Source organism: Dermochelys coriacea, chromosome 8 (assembly GCF_009764565.3).
Source record: "Dermochelys coriacea isolate rDerCor1 chromosome 8, rDerCor1.pri.v4, whole genome shotgun sequence".
NCBI classification, from domain to species: Eukaryota; Metazoa; Chordata; order Testudines; family Dermochelyidae; genus Dermochelys; species Dermochelys coriacea.
Genome location: NC_050075.1, coordinates 74267852 through 74289822, shown reverse-complemented (window position 1 = coordinate 74289822; position 21971 = coordinate 74267852). Strand labels below are relative to the sequence as shown.

The window sequence follows — 21971 nt, the reverse complement described above, 5'->3', positions numbered from 1 at the left end:
TACTCTTGGATTATGTCTACACTGCAATGTAAGCCCAGAGTTAATAGAACTCAAGTTAGCAGACCCCAGGTTTGTTAACCTAGGGCTTAAGCGACTACACTCATTCATATCCCCAGGTTAGGAACTGTTGAACCCTGGGTCTCCAGCGTCTACATTACATTATGTGGGTCCACTTCCAACCACCCATATCCCAAGTCTTCCTAGTGCCCTCCCAAAATGTAACCACTCTACTCTACCCCTTTGTTTGGGGTGCAGTGTGGGAAAACTTGACTGTCCAGAGGACAAAAAAATTCAGCAGATGTCAAGAGAGCAAGCCCAGTGGGGCTGAGTCCACATTGCAAAGCAATAGGGCTTGAATCCCTAGATCCCAGCTTGACTCAGGCTTGGACCCTCCTGGGATCTGGGCAATACGATTTGTGTGTAGATGGAAAGGGGTGGGGAGGTTAGATTTGAGCTTGATTTTGAAAGGCTTACACTGCAGCGTATATGTACCCTTGAAGTCTAATCCCAGATCTGCCTCTATGGGCTTGTCCACACATAAAAGTTGTACTGCTCCGGCCATACAGGTATAGTTAAAGCAGTACAAGCTGCTTAGGGTGGATGCAGTTATATTGGTATAAAAGTGCTTATACTGGTGCAGTTTAATCCCACCCAGGAAGGATAGTAATCCTTATCTACCTCCCAGGCTGGTGAGGGTTAATGGCTGTACACTGTGAGCAAATAAAGTGCTATGTCATATTACTGCTACTGAGGATATCACAAATGTGTATTCTATGAGGAATGTGACAAGCAAATAGAAACCTCTCAGAGAGAATGACTCCTACCTTTCTCTGATCAGGCTGGGATAAGTTTTCACCAGGAAATCAGAAATGTTTCTGTGAGTGAGATCTTGAAGAATTTCTGTGCTGCGCTGCACTCTCTGGGAGGCAAAGAAAATTCAACCAGTTACAGCAAACCAACCAGTTACAGTCCCTAAGCCCATCAAATGAGTGTTTGTCTGGAAAAACCACACCGTTAGTTTTAGTTCACAGGATCTCACCTGAAAGTAACTTTTATCTAGCTTTGATTTGTATGGATTCCCAACACCACTGAAACCAAAAAGTTCCACCTGGGTTTGAGTCAACTCTGTGCTTCACTGGTGTTTGAGGGGAAATCATGTGAAAGTTCCACAGAAGTCTGCAAGGCTTGAAACAAGCCATCCTGGATTCACTCTGAAACTTTACATGCTTGCTAATTCTATCTAGTCATCCAGAATCCAGGCTCAGAGCAGGGGAAAATGTATTTCCATCTCTTCCATACCCAATGCAGTGCTGTTTACTAAATGATTCACACACACATATTTTGCTTGATAAGCACTTTCTTCCCTACAAGTGAGCTGTAGCTCACAAAAGCTTATGCTCAAATAAATTTGTTAGTCTCTAAGGTGCCACAAATACTCCTTTTCTTTTTGCTGATACAGACTAACATGGCTGCTACTCTGAAACCTACAAATACAGGTAGTGTAGTTTATTTATCACATAACCTCATCTCCCAACTGACTGGGGTTGCTTTAGAGGTTGCACGGTACCTGTGGGGGAGGAAGGCCTCCAGCTCCCGCCGGGCATTCCGGGAGCATAGTAAGCTTCTTGTGAGTGCTGCAGTTGCAGGAGGGAGAAGGGTCGTCAGGGCTCCATTTGTGGGTCAGAAACAGGTTGGTTACGTTCGGAGGAATAGGTGGTATACTCCAGGCAGTTGACATATTATTGCATGGGTAGTCCCTGTACAGAGGAACACAGTGTGTTTTAACAGCGCCATCATATAGCTCACCAGAGATCATAAACACATGAAAAAATGCCACTGTAGTTGAGATGTTTGCTCCTTTTGCACTCCTCCCCCGCAGTGTGTCATTACCAATGAGAAGAGTGTCTCCCAGTCAGAGAACCTCAGAGTGCTTGATAAACACCCGTGACTCAAACACCACATCTGTGAGGTTATTGTCTCCATTTTGCAGATGGGAAACTGAGGAACAGTGAGGTTAAGTGATTTGCCCATTGACACACATTAAGTCCGTGGCAGAACCAAGACTTTAACCAGGTTCTCCTAGCTCTCTATACTAGGAGACTGTACCTTCCATCCATCCTCAATGCTTAGAGCTTCATCTTGTTCTCACTTAGGCCATACCTACACTAGAGGGACCATGGTGGCTTAACCACTGCCCTGTGGCTAGGCAGCCTACAGCAGCAGAACGGGGAGGAACACCAACTCCCCAAGGGATGGTGATTTCTTCTTCAAGAGAGAATATCCAATGACTTACCGAAGAGGCTCTTCCTTCATGCAGCGATTTCCAAATCCTGGCTTATTCAGGAAGGCATCAGTGAGGGAAACCATCTGCTCACTGCCAGGCTGCTCATTGCTAAGGAGATTGCACAAGATTTACTGTATAAAAACCTGTCAGACTACAGAAGAAGAATACACAAAGCTAGCTAGTGACAGCATCACACAGGTAGACACCAGTGGCGGATTAAAGATTTTGCCGCCCCAGGCCCTGAAATAATTGCTGCCCCCTCCAGCGCACCTCTACTCCGCCTCCTCCCCTGAGCGCACCGCCTGGTCCTGATTCTCCCCGCTCCCTGCCAGTGCTTGTGTGCAAAACAGCTTCGCGAAGGAGGGAGAAGAGGGGGGAACGCGGTGCGCTCAGGAGAGGAGATGAGACCGGGGCGGGAATTTGGGGAAGGGAACCAATAGGGGCAGGGAGGGGGTGGGGAATGGGTGGAGTTGGGGCGGGGGGCGCGAACCAGTGCCAGGGGAAGCAGCCTCTGGCTGCTATTATAAATGTGCTGCCCCTGCAAATTTGTCGGCGTAGGCATTAATACGCCACTGGTAGACACGTAGCTTCTTCTAGGCAGACTCCCCTTAGATGCTGATAATCTAGTCTCTTTAATAGGATATGGTACACAAACCTTAGAAAGATTCCAAGAGGGCTTAAAGGTCAAAGAAATGGCCATTTTTTCCTGAGACCAAACCACCAATTTTAACACTTAATACAAATACACACTCCCCTTTGTAAGCTTGGAATCATCGCACTCATGAGTGAACGCTGATCTTCATCTCAGACCCACCCAGAATAAACTGTCATACTGGAACTCAGCAAACACAGAGAAATCATAAGACAAGTATCACATTCCCTTTTTTTAATAGGATGAGGCCAAAGAAAGAATTCTAACCATGTCAACAAAGTATCTAACAACAGTAGTGCACTGTTGGTGCCAGGTGCTACATACCAGTGATTTTCAAACTGTGCTCCACACACCACTAGGGGATCAGTTAAGCTACTTTGTACAAACGCCTCACAATCATTACAGCCTTCAAGTGAGGATGCTTTCTGATGGTTATAGTCCAGCCTAGGACTCTTATGGTTAAAAGAAACATTTTTCACCTGATAAACTAAAACCAAAAGTGTTTCTTTGCACCCCGCAAGATGCATGCTTTATATCTTTGCCAAATGTTTCTTTGGTGTAAATTCAATTGTGATCATATTTGTGGACAGCACAAAGGGTAGTAAATACATAGGAAGTCACAGGCAAACTGCCAAGTGACCTAGAGGTTCGGCAGGTAATGAACAGAGTTTGAGTACTGACAAAGGTAAAATCTTATGCCCAGAAAATGGAAAGCAGCAGCTGCCAAAGTGGGAGGGACACAGCCAAGCAGCAGCACCCCTCACATCAAAGCAAGTTTACTTTCATCTTCTCTTTAGTATTGTCCAAGTAGAAAAGGAGTACTTGTGGCACCTTAGAGACTAACAAATTTATTTGAGCATAAGCTTTCATGAGCTACAGCTCACTTCATTGGATGAAGTGAGCTGTAGCTCATGAAAGCTTATGCTCAAATAAATTTGTTAGTCTCTAAGGTGCCACAAGTACTCCTTTTCTTTTTGTGAATACAGACTAACACGGCTGCTACTCTGAAAATTGTCCAAATAGTACATATAACTAAGTATAACAACCCCAACCATACGTCATCTGCAGGTTTTGAAGCTGCAACCCTCAGCACCAAAGCACAGATCTACCACTGGAGCTAAAGGAACAACTCCATAACCTGTTGGAAGTTGTTGGCTTTAGTACTCTAATTGGACCAGATACTAGAGGGGAACAGGACACTTTAAACACAAACACTAGATTTGGCACATGGAGGTTGGGAGATAGGCCATTCACAATATGAAAACATTTGAGAACCATTCTTTTGCAGTAAGACAATAGACACAATGGGCTGGATTCTCCACTCATGTTAATTTCATGTTAATTAACTATTCTGGGATGAGTGAGAGGGGAATAAGGCCCATGAAGCAGCAGATGTAACCCAGCAGTCCTAAATGATAAGGAGGAAAGGGGATGGGAGATCTAGTTTAAAAAACGATTCCTCTGACCTGAAGAAAGTAATCTGGTGTCCATAGATCCAAGGATGTAGTATTAAGCTGGGATATTCTCCAAACGGAGGGATAACAACTGTAAGTATTAGAGCTAACAACACAAAAGTAGCTGGGAGAACAATCTGCAGGGAATAGGAAAAACATTATAATGTGCAATAACATTTGTGTACAGCTCAGAACACATATACACAAAGGAGGGACAGCAAGAGCACATGGATCAGTCCTACTTCTGTTCTCAGGCACCACCATTTCATTCCCAGCACTACCAGCAACCAGAGCTGCCATAGCGCTGGTTTTTACCAACATGGACTATATCAGGGACAGTCTCAATCAAAGCAAAACATTTTGGAGGAGGCAAATTGCAGAGAGAGAGCCTATAGTGTGTGTATATGTGCTTGAATGTCAGATGCAGAACAGCTGGGATATTAATTGGAACAGCCTTCACAAGGACATTGGCACCTGTCATTATCACCACCCTTGCTTTTGATGGAGGTATCCCTGTGGCCACTAGTGCTGAGGACTCTTTAGGGAAGACTCAGTGACAGTGATGAAGGAACGAGTGGTACCTGAGCAAGGAAGTCCTTACAGCTACGGGTAGCATGGTGGAACCGTTTGATGAGCAGTGCTTTGATTTGCTGATGGACAAGCTGAGAACCTTTATTCTGCCGGGACCCTTTGCCTTCGTTCCCATCCCCTGTTCGGCCTGCAGGTGTTCGAGAGGCTCCATTGGTCGCCAAAGGGGGTTGTTCAGCCTTCTGTTTTTGCTCAATGCAGGTTTTTCTGAGAGTGAAGCCATTTTCTTGAACACCTCCTAAGTTTTGGGAATTGAAGTGATCATGTGCATTACTCCCTAGGAGGAGGGGCTGAGAGGCTATTTCAACCTTGTTCATCATTGCTGGGTAAGCTTCTTTAGAAGTTTAGCCCCGATGGAAGCAGATATTCCCAAACCTATATATTCCTGTCAGCTACATTGTTTTGCATTACAACCATTGCAATGCTGCTCCATCAACTGGTACCAGGCAGGCTGGTTACTGCAGCCTTAATCCTCTATTCCATTCCCTTTTTTCAACACTATGGGTGAGTTAATCAAGTCTGTGGTGAACATACTGATAGACAGCAGAGTGCTGGATGCCAAAACCACTTATATTTTAGAGACTTGAGGATGGATTTTGATGTATATGGTTAAGGATCTGATCCAGCAAAAATGGAAATCTGACTTCTATTGACTTCTCAGATAATGGATCAAACCCCAAATCACCATCACTTGCTGATCAGCTATGTAATAAAAAGAAAGACATATGGGACTGGAAGCTATTATTCTCGTTCTTAATAGGCTATCAGAATGCCCAAGTAAAGAGCATCAGACACTGAATATCATGGATATCTACCTGCATTCTGTGATCCAGGATCAGCATCTGCTGTGACCTTCAGGAAAACCTGCCAAAGACATGCACACCTCTTGGTTAGCAATACCTTTGGAGTCATCCTGCTTGTGAGCCACTAGACATCATCCTCTAAAATGACATTTGCAAATAACTCTGGGTACTGCTGCTAACTACAGAATCAAAGATCCGCTAGCATTTGGTTGGGAAGCAAAAAGGTGTGGGGAAGCAGAGAAACAGAGATAAAAAGAGAGGAACATTTGAGGCTAACAAGTCATGGTCCATTTATAAACAGATCTGATGGGCATCCAGGTTTGAATTATTTCTGAATTCCCGTCTCTAAAGATCTGCTGTGTGTGTAACAATGGACATTACTGGGTTTTGCTAGGTTTGAGGGGATTACTATGTCTTCATGTTTTGGAACTCAAGATCTCCCAAAAGGATTTCTGGAAGGACTGACAAATATTTCAAAGCATCCATTACCTCTTCAAGTGGAGTGTCCGAAATCCCAAAACTGCTGAGTCCCAGGTCAGCTAGGGTTTCTTCCAATTCTCTGAAGAGACTGGCGTAAGCTCGCTGTTTAAAGTCTTTACTGGGCAAAAGGTAGATGAGTTCCTGACCAATACTTTCAATTAACTTTGCTTCTGGAACATGATGATGAATCAATTCTGTAAGGTCATTCACATCCCCTGTAAAGAGTCAGAACAGTGTTCAGAAAATGAATATTTAAGGATCCTGGGAATGCTTCCAAAGGCTGTGCTGATATAAGATGGGAAGGACTCACACATATCTCTGTTAATATTCTACTAGACTGGGCTGGATCCTGGTCAGTTATGACTTTTGAACGGTCTAGCAGGAAATGATTTAAGGCCCATCAGCACCATGATTGACTTTCAGAAGCATCTACTAAAGTGCTCCCAAGAGTGAGAAAAAATGAAGAGGTGCTCACAGAAAAATTCTGTTTGCTGCACTTTAAATATGTTTCTCCTTTTTTGATTGAATCACACATTGTAATACACAGGAGTTTGAAACTATTAGTCTACAGTCAAGGAAGACCCAAGCTTCCACTTTATGGTCTGAGCCCAAGATCTTATAAGATGTCTCAGACAGGCGGTTTGTCACAGAAAGGTAAGCAAAACCACCAAGAAGCCTTAGCGATTTCTAAGTGACAGTAAAATACACGCACCTGAGACAATGCTGAAAAAGGGAATCTCAAAAGCAGGGTTCTCTAAGACTTAAGTGGCAGTACACTAAGAGAAACAGCCATGTTTCAGAAGAATAGGCCTTGGACAAGGTGAATGATCCCAATTCTTACCATCCAGTTCTTGCTCGGGACCTTCCACTTTATCTTTAGGTGCACACCTGGAACAGGAACATGAGCACTGAGATCCACAGCTAGGGGAGTGCTAGTACAGATAAGTAAGAAAGAGGATATTAAGTGCTTCAGATGCATATAATGCATGCAAACTAGTGTGTAAGAGTGTTATCATCAGAATTGTTGCATCAGCCTTTACACAGTTTCAGGGCAGTAAGAAATTTGTCTTAGCTGGAACATCTTGAACATATCATACTCAGACTTGCAGTCTGAGGACTAGCATAAAAGACATACAAAAATTAAATTTGACACAAGCATTGCATCAGACCACCATGCATGTGGTAACCACATGGAAATCTAAATTACGTGCATTTACTTGGGGAAGTTAATGAACAATGGCCATACATACAAACACTATGATGTCAGTGGGGTTTAGAAACTGGGACCTACAGGATCAAAACAATCCAGATCCCTCTTATCTGAGTTGCCGGAGAACTGCTTTTGCCAGGACTAAGTGGCAGGCTGCCATAGTTCCTGAGCTACCTGCTGTAGGAAGACATGATCACATCTAGTGTATTGCAGAAGGACTCATGCTTGGACAAGTGAGGCTCCACAGGGAGATGTTCAATGTAAGTGGGGTGGGGGGAGATTTTCAGATAGGCATCAGCCTCCAGAGCTGGCTACCCAATTGCCATTTGTGCCTTTGAAAAGCCCTCTGCCCTAAGGCATATACATTCATAAAATTGGAAACGCTCTGTTAAGAGGTGAATATTTAAATCCCCAAATAGTCCTCTAATTTCATGTTCTCATTGCCTTATTCCCGAGGACACACCATTTACTGTACAGTCACCTTTGTCCACAGCAACAAACAGCAGCTACTCAGGTTCTGATCTGTTGCAGTGAATGAATATTTGAAGACTGCTTGTGCAACAAGGGAGAAGAGAACTTACTGAACCCCATTCTCCTCCCCCTTGGGTGTTTTTCATCTGGCGAACCAAGGTGAGATAGAAGCCAGATCCAAAGCAGTTCTTTAGGAAGACAGGAGAGCCTGAGCAGAACAATTTTCCTTGGGAAATGATGGCCACCCGGTCTCCAAGGATGTCTGCCTCATCCATGTGATGCGTAGAGAGGATGATGGTTCTACCTAGGAGAAGGAATACAGAGGTGCTCTGCAAGTTACTGTTCCTTCAGTACAATCAGGGCTGTATGTGGATTACAGGGATTAATACAGAACTTCTGAAAGACATTCTCAGGAGTAAGAGCCAAAGATTTCATCACAAGTTGATCCTATAGGGTTGGGCCTTATTCATGGCAAATAGTGGAGATGCAGGCAAGATGGCAAGTGAGCAAATTAAAAACAAAGAGCTGCACAAGTGACAGATGCTCCCACATGAGCAGGCAAACTCCCAGTGAGCATGCGACACCCATAACAGCGCCATCACCTTCATCCCAGGATGACTTTGCAGAACATCTGTTACATAACTGAACACGTCTCGATAGTTTAACACATATTAGCTTGAGCATCCATAAAAGGAGAAGCTGACAAGGAACTAGGGGCTGGCTACAGGGTAGGAAGAAGTACTGACCAAGAATTAAAAGCTTGGCAAAGGTATATAAATAAATACAATTTTTGAGATGATTCCACTGCCATTACTCACACTGAATGGAGCTAGTCACAGAGTAAAGTACTACTCACAATGAATAAGAGTGACAGAATTGGGCCCATCAATGAGAACTCTCTCCAGCACTCATCCTCAGAAATGCACAGCTTCATTTTTTTTTTTAAATGGGAGTGAGGCATTTAACAGGTTCAGAAAGAAGCTGAAGCTATTCCTTACTGTAGCAGTTGTAAGTTCAAGCAGGCAAGATACCTAAACTTTTCCAAACCTGTTCGGCTCCTCTGAGGCCACATCTACACTACCCACCAGATCGGCAGGTAGTGATCGATCCCCGATCACTCTGCTGTCGACTCCGGAATTCCACCAGGGCGAGAGGCAGAAGCGGAGTCGACTGGGGAGTGGTGGCCATCGATCCCGCGCTGCGAGGATGTGAAGTAAGTGATTCTAAGTCGATCTAAGATAAGTCGACTTCAGCTATGCTATTCTTGTATGAAATAAATTAGATCATTTGCCTAGTATGACTCTACTCTGTGTGAGTTAGATTAGCAGTTTAGTCTGCTCTCTCCATGTAACATTAAGTTGCTATTTCATATCTCTAGCTTTTCTGACCTCTGCAGTAACCCCCCAGGTCATGAGACAAGTGGCTTATGTGAATTTAACACTTGTGTAACCTGTTTGTGCATGTTCATACCCTTTACTTTAATGAAAGCTTATGCAACAGACATACTTATTTGTGAAAGGGCTTAAAAAGTGATTTCCTCTCTGGAGCGTGTTACCTGAGCGATACTTCAGTAGAAGATCCCAGATAGACCTCCTGGAATATGGATCTACTCCAGAGGTGGGCTCATCCAAGACGACCACCTTTGCTTCACCAACAAAGGCAATGGCAACAGATAGCTTTCTCTGCATGCCACCTAAAGAGTGCAAGGACACAACTGTGGGAGTGAAAAGGAAGAGCAGCACACATTGCAGCATGTGATGATAGATGACTGTTTGTGTCTGTTGGAGACAGACAAACTGGACCAGGTGAAATAAGAACTACTCTCACTCCTGAACCTTGGCCCAGAACTTGAACAAATACACACATTTTTGCAGTAGTTCCAAAAATTTAGCTTAATTTTTTCATTACTTTTCATTTTCATGCAGTGTCTGCATTTTCTGGTTCTGGCCTGGAGCCAAAGCAGGAAGTTCTAGAGATGGTCTAAGAAAGTTTGTTTTCATGATATTGTTGGCCCACGTTTGCAGTGGGGCAGAGATTAGTGAAGTATGAGAACTCCTGAGTACTTATCTAACCCAATCTGCAACTCTGGATAGTTATAGGTGTATCCATCACTACACCCACATGCTGCACGTCCTTGACACTGTACTACATACAGTTTTACCTTTTAAATGACATGAACAGCCCTTACAAAAATATTACATTATTCAAGGGTATTCACCCAGGACACTGAAGCAGCAGTATGGGAAGGTGTTGCATTTTGGACTATTACCACAGAATAGTGGTGGGGGTTGGGGTATGTTGTTAAGAGAACACATATTTTTGTATATAAATATATATTTTTATTCAGCATCATTAAAGTAAGTTTTATGCATCACAGGTACATTCACATCTGATGCCTTATGGACAAATTCTGCCACCCACACTGCTTGAGCAAACCCATTGAAATTCATGGGCTCCAATTCACTACTCAAGAAGTAAGGGACTACTTAGTGTGAATCATTGGCAGAATTTGTCCCCATGGAATTAAAATGGTGGTAGAACAAAAATGGTGCAGAAGATTTTGAGAATAAATCCTTGGGCACCTGACAAGTTTTGAGCCTCTTCATTTCTTTTATGGGGGAGGCCTATATCTTCCAGCATCATCTCCATCTCCAACACAGCTTCCTCTCGAGACCTCCCTTTCAGCTGGGAATAAAACAAGATGTGCTCTGCTACAGTGAGGCTGAGAAATCAGACAGAAAGACATGGAGACAGTTTAAATGAAGAACCAAGTTGCATGGTCCAACAGCAGTCAGTTCATTATAGCATTACCCCCTTTGAGGAGAGGAACTGGTTTGTCCCCTGCATGTGCCAACATTGGCTGGCCTGCAACTCCTCAGGATCACCCTGACCTTTCTTGCACTTGCTGCTTCTCTGCCTACCCACCTACCGTCTTTCCAAAATGGCACCCCCAACAATCAGCACAGCCTACTGCCGGGATTTTGAGGAACGGGGCCCTGGATTATTGTGTGCTTTGATTCTCATGTTAAGTCCCTCTCAAGCCCTACCACAATGCAGACAGTACCCATGTCAGGAACACTTATTTCCCTGAGTAATAACTTTGGGTCCAGCCAATGGAAGTAGGGGATTCCCAGATGACCCATGCCTGCCAATAGTGGGGGGCGAGGGGGGCAATAAAATGTGGGCAGCCGGCGGCTTCAGTGTTACTGAGCATGCTCAGTCCATGTGAGCATTATCAGTACAAACCAAGCAACAAATCTGGGGGAGAGGGGGGCATATGACCTGCATGCCCTCCACTCCCCCATGTGTCTCCTCTTGGGGATTATACAAAGGGTAAAATAGTATCTGTCCGTCAGAAATACTGACAGGAGAAGAAGGAAGGAGGATTCTGTCTGAGTTACATGCACTGCCAGAAGAGCACAGAGAAACAACATGGGCTTTGGGGACATCCCAAACATCCAGACAGGGTGGTAGGGGCTCAGTTCTTGAGTATGGCATCAGATGGCACTTACTGATTAAACAAGATGTTGTACTGAGGACACATGCCTAAACTCTGCCGAATCGAGTCCATATGCATCTGGATGTCCTTGCCACCAACCAGGACAGTTCCAGATGTGGGTGGGAACAAGCCTGTTAGGATTGACCTGGTCAAACAGCACAAGAAAAAAAAGCAAATGGACAGTCCTTAGGTTTCAAATATGCAGAGACACTTCTCTCATGGGCCACTAGGTGGCACATGATGACTTCTTAGTCCAGTGGTTGCTGAAACACAATCCCACTGGGAAGCATGGACACATCTAAATCTTGTCCTAATAAAATACACAAGTGAGACCCTGGACATGTGTACAGTAACTCTGCTAGTGTGTGGTTCTGGGTTTGGTATCAATTGTCTATATGGTCCTCACTTAGGCTAGAAAACTGACTCCAAACTTGGTTTGCACAAAAGTTTGATCTGGTTCTTGTTGGCTGGCCAAACGGTGTTTAAGTCAAGTTAACCTGAACTTGTACTTTTCAAACCAGTTCACCAGGTAAGTTTCCCCAGCCCTGACTACACATGACCTAGAATGAGTCTCCCTGTGGCAGAGATCCAGAATAATGGTTCGAAGCCTTGAATGCAGTCACGTAACAGTGCTGTCCATGGGTTATACTAGAGCTACCCTGCCCTCCTGACCTGCACTCTGCTTTGCTGTAGACTGAAAGGAGTTGGAGACTGTATGGTAGATCACTAATGTGTGGATTTGGTATTACTTGCTGAGTACAAACAGAAAACACATGTAACCCCAGGCTTTTTAGGGCCACTTTAAATTGGATTGTCATGCATTTCATGCTCTCCCTTTTCTATAGTCAGCATGTCCCTACATGGGGACAGCCTGCCCTTATGTGCTAGTTGCAGAGGTGGTAGCTAAGAAAGAGAGAAGCTAGGAGAATGGAGAGATCAGCCTGCTGATCTACAGAACTTAGGGTCAGAGCAGTAGGGCAATGCCCTGGATTTACACAGCCAGAGCTTCTTCTAACACTTACATGGTGGTTGTCTTTCCAGCTCCATTGTGGCCGAGGAGGGCTGTGATTTGGCCCTCATAGAAAGTAACATTCATGCCATCCACTGCTGGCTTGGGCCTGCCTGCAAAAATCTTCACCAGGTTCTCCGCACACACACCCGGGATCAGGTCTGGAGGCTCAGGTTCAAAAAAGGTGTTTACTTGAAAGGCAAGAAATCAAGAATGAAAAGGGAGTTAGAGCCACACTCTGGCCACAGCTCTCAGCACATCATTGCTTACAGCAGCACAATTACAGTGTAAACTACAGCACAAAGTCCCAGGGGCCCAGTTGTCCCCTCATACCAGTTTTGAACTGGGGTAGATTTATTAACATCCATAGAGTTATTCCTTATTTACCTGGGTAAATGAGAGGATTTGTGGAGACACAACTCACTCAGACAGATGAAGGTGATTGTGTTTTGTGTTTGTTCATATGTGACAGAAAGACATTGTTTAGGTTTCATTGTCTGTTTGTGTGCCGAGAGATTAAACCAGCCTGGAGATGGAGCTATATTTCCAGCTAAGCCAGTCAAGTCATCAGCCCAGATGCGCCTTTTCTTTTATTTACTAGGCTGTTAAAATTTTTTTTATTAAAGTTAATGTTTAAAATCAAATTTACACAAGTTAAGAGGGAAGGTACTGTACATCTGGGGTCGGGCTTGGGTTATGGGGGATTGCAAGTATTGGTTATAACTTATCCACTGACGCTTTAAAAACTCCTACACCCCAATCTGGATCTATGCTGGTTGTGATATGTAGGTACCTTGTCAACCTTTAATAACACTCCCTTTTAATCCTAGTGGGGTGAAATTCACCCTGGGCAGAGGGCCAGCCCAAGATCTAGGCACCACTTAAGATGAGCTCTGCACGGGGTGAATTTCCTCGAAGGATCACAAAAGCATAATTTTAAACTTCACTATCAAGTTCTAGGCAAAGACTGTCTGAAGGAAATTACACATGAAGACAAATTATAGGAGTTGAGAATATTTATGCTACAGACCCTGTGCACTTCTATTTACATAATGCACTTAAGGATTTGCAGGGAGGGTTATTCTGCAATTGTGGTTTACTTCACTTTTCAGCCCCCAGAAGGGCTGTACTGAGGTGCAGTCCAGGCTGCCTGGGTGTGGCCAATCCTGTTGGTGAACCCCGCGGGTCTCCATCAGCAACTCCCATGGGTCTGCCATTCTAAATAAAGCTAGCAGAGAAGCCCCAAGTGGCAGGATGGGTCTATTGGGCACCGCAGAACAGCTACAATCACAGGACTGGACTGTGCAGCTTTGTAATACAAGACACAGCAGGCCATTTCTTTGGGTCTTGCACCACGAGGGAGTCGAGGGCTCTCAGCACTTCACTGGATTGGGCCCAAACACCCTGGTGTACCTGATGCGTGTTTGAATGCTAAAACAGGAGCATGCGCACACAGATTCCAGCAGCCTGACTCTTCTTGATCTGCATGGAACATTGGTCAAGTTCTCACCCCAAGTCTTACATTTGACATGAGTTCATTTCTCGTTTGCCTGTAAAACTTCTGGACTCAGGCTAATGCATGTGTTGTGAGGATCTATCGCCAAACTCTGCACCTAAGTCCCCTTTTTTGTGGCCATCCTGACTCCTCTGCTCTGCTGGCTTTTGTGGGGATAAGGACTGGTCATTCTCCTGACTCTACAGGTGGATGTTGATAACATTGTGTTGTTTGTTGGGAATGTAGATGAGGGCTTAGTGCAAACTGCCTGAAGTTCACCAGCTAGGGCAGATTTATCTCATGCCAGTCATTAGACTGTGCTCTGCTGTCTTGCACTGGATTGGCTTATTGCTAGTTCATCTATCCTTTGCACCACTGTCCAACTCCAGTTACACCCACTCATGCCAGCTCTGAATCCCATTGTGAGTGCCCCTGCCCCCCCTACTGGTAAGTAGGGCTTTGAATTGAACTCTGGGATTGTTTTATTGTGTACCGTTCACACACACCAGTTACTATGTAGCTGGCTGAAGACCTCATGCCAAAAATGGGGAATGCAGGCTGTTCCCTTTAGTGACAGGCAAAGCCCCTGCTACTGCAGTTTCAGAGTTGCTGGAACTTGGGAGCTGATGAGCAAAGCAAAGCAAAGCAAAGATAAAGAGGTGCTAGAAGCAGATTTGCTAAAATGACCTTTGCCCCTTGCCCGGCTCCTTCCTTTTGAAGCACTGTCCTGTTTCCATTCACCCTGAATGCAGGTCATCAATACCTACACGAGGATGAGCTCTCATGACCCCAGTTTTACCTCTAGCTTTTCAAGAGAGTCTGAGAGCTGAGACTTTAGCTGTCTGTGGTGGTGGAATCTGCTGTGCAATCACCAGCTTGCTGCCATGAATTCCTCTGGGGACCACATGCAAAAGGCTCATCTGTCTCCCCACAGAAGGCGGTACTGGCCCTTGAATACCAACTAGGTCATATTCAGGAATGTTTAGATGGGAGCTAATGTCAGCATCACACCATAGAGACAGAACAATTCACATATATCCCTTTGGAACCAGCCATTCCCCTACATACACAGGACCTGCTGCAGGATGGGTTTTGGGAGAATTTGTTGCCTTTATCTTAGCTCATCCCTCTCAAGTCTTGGTATTAAAGTTATGGCCACAATTTAACCCTAGCAAGCCAGCATGTGTCCCCCTCAGGTGTCACTTAGCAAGGGTACTAACATGCTGTAAGAACAGACAGTATGGGTTTCCACTGAAAGAGACCCAGCTGTAGAGCCTTTATGGTAGAACACTCTCCTCCAGAGGTAGACAGAGCAGCCCAAAGGGTAAGTGGCTGTGGACCGCAAGGGAGCAACAGTGCAGTGGCTAGGAAACTCCTGAGAAAGTTCTTGAGGCAGAGCACCTGTGGAGTCCCTGGCAGAAATTAAATCTGCACCCCAGTGGAGGGCTGCCAGCAGCAGTACCATTGCCCGCCCTCCTGGGACAGCACTGGCTTGGTGGCAGATCGGAGCTAACCAGCACAGGATAGGCTATACAACCCATCACTGCTGGTTTGTGGGCAGCTCTGTGCTTTCTCAGAAATAAGGGCTCAGGTCTATGCTCCAACATGGAGTGCTGCTCTTGTTTCTCACATGTACACAATTCTGGTCTTCTGCGAAGTACCTGGGGGTTAAAATGTTTCTCACAAAGTGTCATGGTTACTCAGGTTGCTCTCTCTCTCTCTCTCCTTACTAGTCATTTCATCTTTGTCCTTTGCCTCTGCCTTAGGCTTCCCCTGCTTGGCGTGCTCTTTTTTTCTTTTGTGTTTACATTTGGATTCTTTACCATCCTTCTCCCTCTGGTTGACACTCTGTTCTTCCAGCTTTTCAGGCTCCTCTGCTTCGTCCCTCATGTTTGCAGTCTTTTCCTCTCCTGAGGCCTTCCAGGCTGGACTGCCTTCTTTCCTCGGACTTTTTTCTACATTAACCAAAAGTTAATTTAATGATTACCATCATCTCTAGAGATGTATTGGGAGAAGTGAGATAGTAATAAATTACAACAGCACTTAGCTTTTAACATTATTCATCATCAAAGCCCTTCAGTGACATTAGGAACATAGCAATTGCACTCTGACCTATCAGATTAATGATCCACCTAGTCTAATATCCTCTCTTCCAAGTACTTAAGACCAGGTACTACAGAGGCAAGACTGACATCTTTTCAATTCCATGGTGGAAGTTTCTTCCTAATCCCAGGTGCTTAATGGGCTGGTTTATGTCCTAAAGCATAAGGTCTGATATGCGCTGACTGTGTTGGTAACTGCAGACTATATTCTTCACAAACCCCTCCCTGTTAGATCCCTATTTTGCAGCTTGGGATCCGGAGGTTAAGTGACGTAACCAAGGGCAGAGTGAAAGAGTTAGCATGCAGTTCCCAATCATGTGCTTCAATCATACCTCTAGGAAGGAAAGCAGCTACATGAATTTATGTGGAGGGGGGGACAAGGGAAGCAAGAACAGTGTGTCCTCTGATGAGTTTTTTCCCCCCACAATGTAGCTAGAAGCAGAGGTTCACTGTTTTGCAATACATTGAAATGATCTGGAACTATCAGTCTATACCTAAAGTTTCATTATATCAGACTTTAGTCTTGCCCAATCCTGTTCCGATTAAAGGCAATGGAAAAACTTTAACGGAGTTGAGTGGTACACAATTAGACCCCATAAGCAGGTTTCACAGTAGCTGGAAGCGTACCTCCCAGCCCAGGTAAACAGTCTTGTGCTAACTCTGCACACTAAAAATAGCAGTGTGGACGTTGTGGCATGGGTGGTGGCTTGGGCTAGCCACCGAATACAAGTCCGCCTGACCCATTGGGTCTGAGCTCAGATGACTAGCACAGACTGCTGCCATGCTGCAATGTCCACACTGCTATTTTTAGGGTGCTAGCCCGAGCGCAGCTATCTCAGGCCTGTGTGCCCATGCTGGGAGGCACGCTCCTGGCTGCAGTAGAGACATACCCTAAGCAACATAATTACCATGGGAATACACTGGTACAACTACTTAGTTTTAAAATGTATCAGATTGATTTAGCATTTTAGGGCTTGTCTACACTTACAACACTGCAGTACTTCATTGAAGATGCTACCCACGCAATGGGTGGGCTTCTACTGTTGGTGTAGGTATGTCATGTCCCTGAGAAGTGGAAGCTAGGTTGATGGGAGAATTCTCCAACGGGTGCTTTCTACACTGGGGTGAGGTCGGTTTAACTGCATCACTCAGCAGTGTGGATTTTTCCTAATTTCCTATTGTAAACCAGGCTTCTGGCTATGTCTACACTTGGAGCTAGAGGTGTGATTCTTAGCTCAAATACACATTCACACCAGCTCTCATCAAGCTAGTGAGCAAAAAATAGTGTAGCTGCAGTAGCACTGGCAGTAGTGACTTAGCTGCTCTCAGCACAACCCTACCTGGATCCTGTGGGTGCATATTTTGGGCAGCTAGACCATGCTGCCACTTGCCACTGACCGTGTTACTCCAGTGACACTACTATTTTTAGTACGCTAGCTCGACAAGCACTAGCGTGAATATGTCTGCTCAAGCTAGAAATCACATCCCTAGCTCTAAGTGTAGACATAGCCTTATTTGCTCTTGGATTTCCTGGTGTTTTTTTTTCCCCCTCATGTTTTTCCCAGTGCATGACAGTTTCTCTAAAGGAAGAAAGATATAATTGTTAATTATAATTGTTGCCCTTGTGACCCAGATGTGGCAGGGGGTGGGGGAGAAGCTAATTTAATAAGATGAAGAACTAAAGGACCCTAGTCCTTCAAATAGATGAACTATTATGTGCTTCCCATGGAGGGATTCCTCAGAGATCTAAGATCTTTTCAGTTTTACCTTCTCTAAAAAAAGAGGAGGGGGTGAGTTATGACAGATCGAATTCTTGTGATCCAGTAGGGGCCTGTCCTAAGGTTACCTGAGATAATATCCTTTCCCTCTAGCCAAGAGCAGCACTAGGTTCTCCAGATTACTACGTGTAATTCATCATCCATAATTATGATGTGTCAAATTTTAAAAATAATTTTGATCCTGGAAAACAACTGCTGCTTGGGGCAAATGCTCAGATTTCATTTAGGCAGTAACACTTCACTTGAACAATTTGAAAAGTGCTATAAAGAAACCTATACCAGAAGACTTTAGAGTTTACAGTCTAACACTCTCCTAGGCACACCTGGCAGAAAATACAGCACTTATGGGGCATTACGAACACTCTGAAAGTAAAAATATTTTTCTATTAGTATTGAGAGGCATCCCAAAGGCATGTGCTAAATGCTAAAACCCTCTAAGTGACTATGCTATAAGTGTGGAGTTTTCAAAAGAGCCAAAGGGAAATGCATGGCCCACCTCCTTTGAAAATCTCCTCCACACCTATATACAATGTAGTTAGTTCCCCTGCACCCAATGCCTCTTTAGCTGATGGGTGCAACGAAGCAGAGACAGAGAACGGACTCTAGCATCTTGGGTCGGAGGAGCGGGGGCCTGCTGGGAGCAGGACTTCAGGACAACACCATGTCTGGGAGACTGTGGTCCAAAGCCATTTTTGCTGTTGGCTATAAGCATGGCCTCCGAAACCAGAGGGAGCACACTGCCCTTCTGAAAATTGATGGAGTTTATGCCTATGATGTATCCATCTAGGATGTAAATTTATACTAAAAATAAAATTCAGAAATTGTTAAAAAAAAAAAATCCAGGCCAACCTTTGTAATTCTGAATTCCCCTCAGTGAGGCTAGTGGGAAAGCTGTTTATTCAGTTCAGAACATACCACAATGTAAATCCCCTTTAAGGAGAACAATGTTGCTGTTTCTTTCTTCTCAACCCCAACATGTGGGCAGACTGGGAGGGGGATTTCAGAATGTTTGCAGAGGAGATTAGACCCTACTAGTCTAGAAGCAACTTCTTGTGCCCAGACCCCTTGCAAACAGTCCATCAGAGCTGACGAGGGGTCATATTGTGATGAGTAGACTGACCATGCAAAAACAGGCAAAAAATGATTCCTTCATCTCTCTGCCTGTTACAGTAAAACCTCAGAGTTACGAACACCTTGGGAATGGAGATTGTTCGTAACTCTGAACAAAAGATTATGGTTGTTCTTTCAAAAGTTTACAACTGAACATTGACTTAATACCACTTTGAAACTTTACTATGCAGATGAAAAATGCAGCTTTTAACCATTTTAATTTTAATGAAATAAGCACAGAAGCAGTTTCCTTACCTTGTCAAATCTTTTTTTAAACTTTCCCTTAATTTTTTTAGTAGTTTGCATTTAACATAGAATTGTACTGTACAGTATTTGCGATTTCTTTTCTTTTTTTTTTTTTTGGTCTCTGCTGCCTGATTGCGTACTTCCAGTTCCAAATGAGGTGTGTGGTTCACCGGGCAGTTCGTAACTCTGGTATTCATAACTCTGAGGCTCTACTGTATTTCTATGAAAATACAATGAGCCAGATGCTGTTCTTAATTACACTAGCATCAATTAGGAATGCTTAGATAGGCATTCTCAAAATAGGCTATATATACATACATGTGTGCACATACACACAAAAGGGGCACAATTCTGATCTCACTCTAATATAAATCAGGAGTAGCTCCTTTGAAGTTAATAGTTACACTGATGACAAAGTAAATGGGAGAGACTCAGGTCTAGAGAGAGAAGGGTAACCCCAGTGTAAACACAGTGTAATTAAAATCAGTATCATATCCATTGTGACTCAAGTCACCAATATTCTGGGTTGGGTAATAACAGTTCATCAAATATCCTCATATGCATGAATTAGAGGGATGTGGCTCTGATGTTCCCAGCTAACCTATGCATGCTTTAAAAGCCCTCGGATGGAACAATGACTCATCCTCTAATAACTCTCTAATAATAGTGGGCCACTCAGAGTTCAAAGTCACCTGCTAAGATTCCCACTGTACATCTGTCCCTAATCTTTTCAGTGGCTCACATAATGAATGTACAATGTATTCACCTCTAAACGGATCAGTGGGTTTTGAAGTTATTTCCAAGCACGAGAATTTTCAAATAACTCACCATCAGCAGTTGCTGTTTTCTCAGCTTTTGGGTAGCCAGACCCAAACCAGTAAGACTCCTGCAAAGGGAAATACCAAGGCTGTGGTATCCCATACTCCCCTAAAACACAAACAAGTACAGTCCATACAGAGAGTCCACATTCTTCTATTGCCTGGAACTCAGGTATGCAACTTTCGTAATGTAAATATCAATACTTGGAGTTTCATTAGCAATCCTGTTCCAGCATATTAGAAGATCTAACAAAGCACAGCCACCTACTATGCTTCCAACAGAATAACCCCAGTTTCCAAATATTTTGGGAAAGGGAGGGGAAATAAACACATTATGTGTGTTCGGAACTAACTTTAATTTTCTAAAGCAAAATTTGGTTTAATTAAGGAATTTGGCTACCCCCTGCCTGGGGCTAGTTTGAATCCTTAAGACCAGGCACTAGCTGCCAAGAAATGTCCAATTCCAGCAGGTAGGCTCCTGACCCCAAGCAATGATTTCTTTTTGAAGTCCCCTTCAAAATTCTAGAGACTGAATGGGTGAAAAGCTCATCATGGATACAAAGATCGCACTGGGCCTGAATGCATAACAGGCATCAAAACTAAATTAAGAGGCAGCACAGGCCAAAATTTCAACATGCAGCTTTCCAGGAGAAACAACTAAGTGAGCTGTAGCTCATGAAAGCTTATGCTCAAATAAATTTGTTCGTCTCTAAGGTGCCACAAGTACTCCTTTTCTTTTTGCGAATACAGACTAACACGGCTGCTACTCTGAAACTAAAAAATGTGGTGAGATGGCAATTTACACTGGCTAAGAATCTGGTCCTCTATGTTTAAAGTCTTATTCTTTGTGAGCCTACCTACATAGTGTCTTCTGTCATTTATTCAAAATCAGCAGTAAGATTTGCAATAAACACTGCTGTGTAGTCTATTTCTGTGTGATAGTTACTAGAATGCCTTCTCATTTACACTTCATTTCTCTGGATTAGCTTTCTAATAAGGAAGCTCTAAACAAGAACTGGATGACCCCCCCAAGCTGTTTGGGTAATTTCCAGAGAAACTTTTTGCAAACAAGCAGTTTATTCCATCACTGCTTCAAACCTGATACAAGAACTTTGTAATGATTGTATTTATATAATTTCCACTTAAAATACTACCCCTAGGTTCTTAGAATTGACTTACTGTGCTCACATTAACTCACTCAATTCTCTGTCTTCTCACAGAAGCAGCCTTGTCTTCTTATGGGTTTAGTTAAACCTCCTTGAAGCTGGTGGATGTACAGCCACCTTTCATTCAGGGTAAGTGTAAAAAACAATTGAGCTCCTTTATGGAGCCAGATAGCTGAAGCAATAGGAGCCACCACCCAAACCACCCATACTTGGAAAGGCTTGAGAAAAAGCTGAACAATGCAGCCCAAGGGGTTTTCCTGGGGACGGATATAGAAAATGCATGGGCTGGGGCACTGATTGGTGGAACTGTATGTGTCTAAATGTGAGAGAAAAGCTGTGAGAAGCACACAGACACCACAGAAATAGAGAAGGAGCAGAAAGCCAAGGAGACAGCCAGAATAAACAGTGGGAGTGTGGCCCTGACAAAAGCCTAGAGCGCGCTTTTTGGGTAAACCATTGGTTAAAAAGAGGCTTGGAACTGTGAACAAAGAAGCTGTCTCCTGTTTGACTCCCGTGGTGTGCAGGGATATAGGACTACACGTTCTTTGTAATTAAACAGGACCACATGATCAATTTCTCCTCCTAATAGAATAACCCTCCACACTCTGAAGTTTGGCTAACCATTGCCACCTGCTTCAACAACAGGCAGTGGAGCTACAGTATGTATGCAGGAGCAGCAAATCCGTTCAAAGGCTTCCCCATCACTTCTACAGCTTTTAATGTAGTGTTTCAATCATGTTTAACATGAGGCTAAACAACTTTTTTTTTAGCTACAAGGAAATGCTTTTGCCCATTAAACACTCACT

At 44.0% G+C, this 21971-nt stretch overlaps 1 protein-coding gene across 1 annotated transcript in view; it reads right to left on the bottom strand.

Moving 5' to 3' along the window:
* ABCA4 (ATP binding cassette subfamily A member 4) overlaps window positions 1-21971 on the bottom strand; it is a 105996-nt gene that overhangs the window by 31736 nt on the left and 52289 nt on the right. Inside the window, exons 17-31 of the mRNA XM_043491309.1 lie at window positions 20010-20108; window positions 15646-15900; window positions 12464-12641; window positions 11455-11586; window positions 10525-10664; window positions 9498-9635; window positions 8053-8246; window positions 7103-7193; window positions 6271-6476; window positions 5794-5842; window positions 4972-5216; window positions 4403-4527; window positions 2294-2392; window positions 1568-1757; window positions 825-919 (exon numbers count right to left, since the gene is read on the bottom strand). Coding sequence (XP_043347244.1) covers window positions 825-919; window positions 1568-1757; window positions 2294-2392; window positions 4403-4527; window positions 4972-5216; window positions 5794-5842; window positions 6271-6476; window positions 7103-7193; window positions 8053-8246; window positions 9498-9635; window positions 10525-10664; window positions 11455-11586; window positions 12464-12641; window positions 15646-15900; window positions 20010-20108 — 2236 coding nt within the window. The remainder of the gene's footprint in view (window positions 1-824; window positions 920-1567; window positions 1758-2293; window positions 2393-4402; window positions 4528-4971; window positions 5217-5793; window positions 5843-6270; window positions 6477-7102; window positions 7194-8052; window positions 8247-9497; window positions 9636-10524; window positions 10665-11454; window positions 11587-12463; window positions 12642-15645; window positions 15901-20009; window positions 20109-21971) is intronic.